Source organism: Eulemur rufifrons, chromosome 2, assembly GCF_041146395.1.
Source record: "Eulemur rufifrons isolate Redbay chromosome 2, OSU_ERuf_1, whole genome shotgun sequence".
NCBI classification, from domain to species: domain Eukaryota; kingdom Metazoa; phylum Chordata; class Mammalia; order Primates; family Lemuridae; genus Eulemur; species Eulemur rufifrons.
In genome coordinates this window covers 16,873,289-16,880,537 of record NC_090984.1, presented here as the reverse complement: position 1 = coordinate 16,880,537, position 7,249 = coordinate 16,873,289, and the positions used below count along the sequence as shown (strand labels likewise).

The following is a 7,249-nucleotide window of genomic DNA, read 5'->3' as shown; positions in this document are numbered from 1 at the left end:
GGCTTTGCCCGTTCGATAAGCTTTTAATTTGTAAATCAGAAAATATATTAGGGCCAAGAATCCGTTGGGGTCCAGGCGGCCCAGGAGGGCCGAGGACGGACTCGGGCGAAGGCACGGCGGCGGTCTGGGGCGGGGCGGTCACAGGTACACGGGCTGCTCCTGGCCCGTGAGCAGGCGGTAGGTGGCGGCCGGCATGGTCTTGATGTGGACCTGGGGGCAGCGGAGGAGGAGGAGGGGAGGGCTCGGGCCGGCCCGGGGTCCAAGGTGGGCGCCCCAGGCCCCCCGCCGTCACCTGCGCACCTCGCCGTAGGCCTCGGCGAGCAGCTCCACGATGCGGGCGTGCGGGGTGGCCACCACGCTCTGCCCGTTGATCTCAATGATGCGGTGTCCCACGCGGACGCCCCCACGCTCGGCGATGCCGCCTCGGAGGAGGCTGCAGATCTGGGGGGAGGGGCGGGAAGGGGGTGCTCAGGGGGCTGCGCCGGGGCTGCACCCCAACCCCTGCACCCCACACCGTCCCTGGCTCACGATGCCGTCCTCCACGCAGAAGCCCAGCTGCTCTCGGGCGTGGGGCCGGTGGACGATGGCGGTGGTGACGGGCGGGCAGTGGACGATGCTGAGTGTCACCGATGTCTGCGACTTCACCTCCTGCGGGACGGGGTCGTTGGGAGGCGGCAGGAGCACCTGGCAGCCACCGCCCCTCTGTGCCCCGCCTGCCCCACGCACACGACAGAGACTTGGAGTCCAGGGTCTCGATTCTGGGAGACCCCCGCCCACTCCGAGACACAGTTAGTGACAGAGGCGAGCCAGGTGGGCTCGAGGTCACAGTGTGTGACCTCTGACCCCGCTGGGCCTGTTTCCTCAGGGTCAAAAGCTGATGGCGGGTCCTCCCGGCCGGGTAGGCGGGGTAAGAGGCTGGGAGGACTGTGTCAGCCCCGCCCCTCTGACCCGGGCAGGTCCTTCCCCATCTCCGGGCCTCAGTTTCCCCATCTGGGCAACAAGGGTTAAGACTCAAAAACATGTCAGCCGCCCTTTGGCAGAGAGGAAAGTCTCCTGGCCCCGGAGCCCGGCCACCTGCATCCCGATCCTGGCCCCGGCACCAGAGAGGTGCCCCGGGTAGGCGACTTCCCCTCTCCAGGCCTCGGTTTCCCTAAGGGCACAGCGGCGGGCAGGACTCAACGTTCCCTGCTGTCCCTCTGGACTGGGCCGGAGAACCCTGGCAGGAAGAGACCTCTCCTCTCCTGGCCTCGGTTCCCCTTCCCGGGCACATGGGGGGCCCCGGCCACCCGGAAGAACTCACGCAGACGGCGGCCTGGCAGGCGGCCAGGGGCAGCCCCACCAGGCTGGTCCCGTTGATGGCGGTGACGCGGTCCCCGATGCTGAGGGCCCCCGAGCGCTCGGCGGGGCCCCCGTGCAGCAGGTTGGCGATGACGGCCGTGGGCAGCAGAGACCCCCAGCCCGACTCCACCAGGGCCACGCCCAGGCCCTCCCCCCGGCGCTTCTCGATGCACACCTGGGAGGGACACAGCGGGGGGTGGTCCGAGGCTGCCGTCGCGGGCTGGGCAGCAGATGGACACCGGCGGGGGCAGCCGACCCTCCTCACTCACCTCCCTGCAGTTGTCGCTGTTGCAGAAGTGGTCGAGGTCCCCGTTGTGCAGGTGGCCAGAGCCTGCGGCCCCCGGGCTGGGGCAGGCGCCCACCTGGCTGGGGTCGATGCTGCTGTCCTGCAGGAACTGGCTATAGGCCGCGGCGAAGGCCTGGCCGATGGCCTGAGCAATGAGCTGGGCCTGTGGGGGGAGCAGCATGTCCCTGGGGCGTCCCCTCCAAGTCCCCTGACATCTTTGGAGCCGAGCCCTCCTGTGCCCACCCAAGACGAGATTCCTGGAGCTTTCAGGGAGGTGGGGACAAGGCCACGATCTCAGAGAAAGCCCTGGAAGAGGGGAGGTGGGGGCCAGGCCCGGGTTGTGGGGACAATTTGGGGAGAGAGCTGCCATGGCATAGGCTGTGGGAAAAGCTCCCAGGGAGACCCAGCCAGTGGCCCTGGGGCAGGTCAGGTGACAAGGACAGCCCAGGAGTGGGGAGGGTTTAGGGGAGTCAGCTGCCAGCCTCGGAGCCCAACGGGACAGTTCAAATGCACGGCCTGGCAGGGGCTGAGGGGCAGCTGCTAGCCGGGGATGACAGTGGCATCCATGGGGTTGGAGCCGTGTCCCCTGTTCCCCCAGGACGCCAAGGCCCCGGCTGCTCACATCCTCCGAGTGGAACACGTGGCAGAGCATCTTGTAGAGGCGGCGGCCACCATCCCGGGGTCCCGGCCTCTGGGCCAGCCGCCGCCGCGCCATGAGCACCAGCACGCGGCCAATGTCGGCGATGTAGGAGATGGTGTGCAAGGCGTGGTCCATCATGGCCTCCTGGGACGGGAGACGCGGCCTGGGTGGGCGGGTGGCTGGGTTGCCCGGCCCTGAGACCCCCGTTGCCCCGGCCAGGTCCCCGCCCTGTACCTGGGAGTCGGCGGTCAACACCTTGATCCTCTTGGTGGAGACAAAGAGGTCCACGTCCGTCATGGGCTGGGTCTCCCCGTCGGGGGCCTGTGGGGGGCGGCGTGGGAGGTGGAGGCCCCCAAAGACACAGCCTCAGTCTGCAGCCAACCCCCCCACCCCGGGCCCCCGACCTCACCTTGACGCGGTCCATCGCCTCCCGGGCCTGGGCCATGCGCGCGCTGGGCGGCGGGTTGCGCTCAGACACGAGCTGGGTGGAGCCTAAGTACTTGGCCCCAAATATGACACCGTCTAGGAGGTCTTCGTGGTCACAGGGACCAGGGACTGTGGACAACAGCAGGGAGAGGCTCAGCCCTCGGGAACCCGCCCCCGTGGGCTCTGGGCTCCCAGAGATGGTCTGGAAGACAGAGAGTTCAACCTTGTCGCTTAGCACATTCTAGAGCCACAAAGCTCAGCCCACTGTTCCAGAACCACCCAAGTGGCTCAGCCCTCACAGGTCTAGAGCCTCCTGTCCGTCCCTGAAGGCCATGTAGCCCGTGTGGTCAGCACTCGGAGCCCCGAGCTCAGAACCAAGGCCGGACCCCAAACCAGCTCTAGCGCCCACAGAGACCTACACCCCATGTTTCTAGAGTCCCAAGGTCAGGCCAGAACCAGACCCGCTCCGATTTCTAAAGCCCACAATGCTCTAGGACTACAGTTACTCCCAGCGATCAATCTAGAACCAGCCAACTCTGCCTGCTGTTCTAGAATTCTCTCCAGAAAGTCTAGGATAACAGGCAGCTCTAGTCCTCAGCTGCAAAACCGCACAATCAGAGTAGAGAGACGATTGTCCCCGTGTCTGAAGCTCCCCACACTGTCCAGAAGCCCAGATGGCTCTGACCCGATTCCAGAGCTGCCTGACAAACAAGTCTCAGATAACCATTCTGTCAGGGGCTCCAGAAACCTCTCTCACTCCAGAATCAGACGTCTCCACTCCATGATTCTAGAACTTCTCAAGCATGAGAGTGTGAGGTACCCTATGGTTCCAGAATCCCCACAAGTAGTTCACAACCTCAGCCGTGCCCGTGATTCTAAAAATTATCTGAGAAGTCTATAAATAACTCTGCTCTAAGAAGGTTCTAGAGTATCCCAAACCCAGCCCAGAACCACGTAAAGCTTTGCTCCCATGGCTCTGGGATTCCCCGAGCCACCTATAACCAGAGATCTCTGCCAGTTGGTTCTAGAATGTTCTAACCAGCAACTACGGCTCTTTGAGTAGAAGCACGGGTGTGGGACTGGGTTCCGGGCACCCTTAAGTGAGTTCAAAATCGCAGCCAGCTCTGCTCATCATCTTTCGTGAGCTAAGCCTCCCGAACAACAGACGGCCCACTCTGGGGTTCTAGAACTGTGCCACCCACTGTGGCAGCCACCAGGCACACGTGACTCTTGCGCACTTGGAAAGTGGCTGGTCCAGACTGAGACATGCCACAAGTGTAAAGTACACACAGAATTTTGAAGATCGAATAGGCAAAAACAGAAACGTCATTTAAAAATAGTGATTATGAATAACATTTTAAATACACTAATTAAAATATATTATTAAAGTTAAGTCCCCCTTTTTTAGGGCTTTTAAAAAATATAGATAACTAAAAAATGTTAAATCACACATGGCTCATATGATATTTCCATTGTAGTTCTCTCTAGAACTTTCTGAGTACACTAGAATTAGACAGCTCTGTACAGGGTTCTAGAACACCCCATGATCTAGAACAGCAAATAAATTCTACCTGCTCCATGGTTCTAGAATTCTCCAGTCTGAATAGAACCAGACAGCTCTGTCCATCAATTCAGAACACTCCCATAAGCTCAGGTGCCACTAACCTAGAACCACAGGCAAAATGCCAAGCTCTGGAATACCCTGGGTGTCACAGCTTTTCCCATGATTCTAGAACCTTCTTGGAGCTACAGGTCCACACCAGCTCTTCCCCCTACAACTACAGAACTTGCTCTTTGACCTACAGTCATTTCAGGAGAAATTCTAGAACATTCCAAAGGGCCAGAACGGGCTCTTCCCCTGCCTTCAGGGCAGGGATTGGCAAATGCTTTCTGTAAAGGGCCACACAGAAAATGTTCTCAGCTCTGGGGACACACGGTCTCTGTTGCAACTACTCAACTCTGCCACTGAAACAGGAAAGCAGCCATAGACGATACAGAAATGAACAGGTGTGACTGTTCCAATAAAACTTTATTTACAAACACTGAAATTTGAACTGGATAGCGTGTTCATGGGTCAAGATATGCTATTCTTCTTTTGATTTTGTTTTTCAATCATTAAAAAAATGCAAAAGCCATCCTTAGCTCAGGAGACCCATGAGCACAGGCAGCAGGCTGGGTGTGGCCTACAGAGGGTGACCTGCCAACCCCTGCTCTAGACCTGAGTGCCACATACGGTCAAGGCCACCCTACCACCCCCTCCTCATACTACAACATTCTCAGAACTGTCTCTCCTCTCTCTGGCCACCTGGAATCTGCTCGAGACCCCCTCTCAGAGCCTCCCTAGAACCTCATCCTTACTGGCAAATGCCCCCAGATTTGGGGAGCCCAGTTCTGGCTGTTTCGGAACCCCTAAGTCCCTGGGGCCGGAGTGGAACACTCACCCTCCTGGAGGGCAGGGTATGAAGCCAGGGTCTTGGGGCTCTGGAAGACAGAGGAGGGGCAGGACTGAGTCCCCTACTTGGTTCCAGGCAGTCGAGGACACCTGGAGGGTGGGACAGGCACTACCTGGGCACTGGCGGCGGTGGCAGAGGGCTTTTCAGGTGCAACCAGAGGCACCGTCTCCAGCCAGGGCTCTGGGGAGCTGCTTGAGCTACCACTGTCCCCCCGCTCGGCAGAGGCTCCCTCCGCCCATTCCGGGGCGCTGAGATCCCCATCTGGGTCCTCAGGGGGCTGCAACAGGCGAGGGGCAAGCTCCGGAGGTCCCTTGGGACCAGGCTGGGAAGGCGGGCATTCCTCGCAGTGCAAAAGGCTCAGCAGGTCATCCCGGCCAACCTCGGCAGACAAGAGCCCAAGAGCGTCGGCAATGTCCGGGGGGGCCAGGCCGTGGCCGGTGGCAATGTGTAGGGGACAGGGGGATCCGCCTGGGGACAGGCCCATCAGATCACCTGGCAGAGCTTCAAACTGTTGCACCAAGTCCTGAATGCCAGACCCATCAAGTCCCATCTGACTCAGGCTGCTGGGGCCTCCCGGCACCGGGTCCCACGGGCTGTCAGGGCTGAGGTCCTCGGAGGGCACAAGAACGTCCCTGGGCTCCTCCAAATCCATGGCTGGAGGCCCTGAAGGGGACCGAGGCGTTGTCAGGAATTCCATGGCTGGACCCCCAGGCTCAGGCTGGCATCTTCGCCTGTGGCTAAAGACAGAGATCCAAAGTTGAGGCTTCCTGGGTGCCGACCTGGTGGCAGGCTCTACCTGGGCACTGCTGTTAGAGAACACGTAATTTAATCCCCAGTGTACCCTGCAAGGAAGTTAGGATCCCCACTTTGCAGATGAGGAAACTGAAGCATCTGTCACCCCATACCTCTCTCCCAATTCGTGGACTCTGTTCATTCCAGCCCTGGTTATTCCAAGTCCTCCACCCCTGCGACGTGGAACTCAGGCTGGAGACACAGACCTGCTCACACCCTGATCCTACAGACCCTTCAGAGGCAAGTCCCTGAGCCCCCAGAGTCAAGACCCCAGTCCCGTGACCCCCAAACCTAATAACTCAGGACCCCAACCCAAGACTTGAGACCGAGGACCCCAGACTTGACAGGTCCAAGACGCCACGAAGCAGACCCCAGTCTCTTAATCCTCAAAGTCTTGCTAAAATCGACGCAGACTCAGACCCCGACTTCAGACCAAGCCTGAACCCCGACCCCAGCCCGCACGCGGACCCCCGACCTCAGGCGCCAGCCCCAGACCCCGCCCTGCCCGACTGGGGCACTTACGTCCCACACCTAGGCCGCCTCAGCCCCGCGCGGCCCCCAGGACCCCGCGCCCCCGGAACAGCCCCAGCATAGCCGGGTCGCGCTACCTGCAGCCGCAGCTCGCGGATTCCTGACCGGGTCGCCGGCTAGTCTATCCGCCCAGCGCCCCGTCCGACTGAGCATGCGCGGCCTCGCGAAGCCTGCTGGGAAACGTAGTTCTTCCGGCCTACCCCCCCCCGCCCCCATGCAGTGTAGCCGACCTAAGGGTTCGAATCCCGCTCCTCTCTGCACGCAGTGTGTGAGTTCGAGTTGGCCCCTGGGCCTGTTTCCTCTACTGCGAAACAGGGTTAATAATCACTGCCTGCTTCCTATGGCTGTGGTCATGATTCTAAGGGATGGCAGATGGGAAGAAGTGGGGCTGGAAATATTACACAGGGAGAAGCGATCTCTGCTGGACTTTGGGCCACCGGAAGCAGCGTGGGGACCCTGTTGAAGACGGACTTCCGGTTTGGCTCACTGTGGGGAGACCGTAGCGCGTGCTGGAGGATTTGGGATCCGCCCGGAATCTTTACCTCCCTGAGCCTCCGTTCCCTCACTTGTTACCTGGGGATAAGATAGTACCTCCCCCCAGTTGTGAGGACTAAATGGATCAGCCAGGTTAGGGATTTACCAACAGGGCCGGAATATAGTAGGAGTCTAATAATTGTGAGTTTTTCTTTTAGGCTTGCAAGAATTGCACAGTGGATAGAATCAGAAACATAAAAAGTGTAATAATTTAAGTAAGCGTTACGTAAATGAAGAAGGGCAAGAAGG

At 60.0% G+C, this 7,249-nt stretch overlaps 1 protein-coding gene across 1 annotated transcript; it reads right to left on the bottom strand.

The window, feature by feature from the left end:
* Positions 1 to 93: 93 nt before the first annotated feature.
* On the bottom strand, positions 94 to 6,576 carry APBA3 (amyloid beta precursor protein binding family A member 3). The gene is made up of 11 exons (XM_069497521.1): positions 6,458 to 6,576; positions 5,256 to 5,880; positions 5,132 to 5,171; positions 2,674 to 2,819; positions 2,499 to 2,585; positions 2,247 to 2,408; positions 1,608 to 1,787; positions 1,301 to 1,513; positions 529 to 648; positions 301 to 441; positions 94 to 210 (listed from the first exon to the last, which is right to left on the bottom strand). The coding sequence occupies exons 2-11, from the start codon at positions 5,838 to 5,840 to the stop codon at positions 139 to 141; spliced, it is 1,746 nt and encodes a 581-aa protein (XP_069353622.1). The 5' UTR covers positions 5,841 to 5,880; positions 6,458 to 6,576; the 3' UTR covers positions 94 to 138.
* Between the last annotated feature and the right edge of the window lie 673 nt (positions 6,577 to 7,249).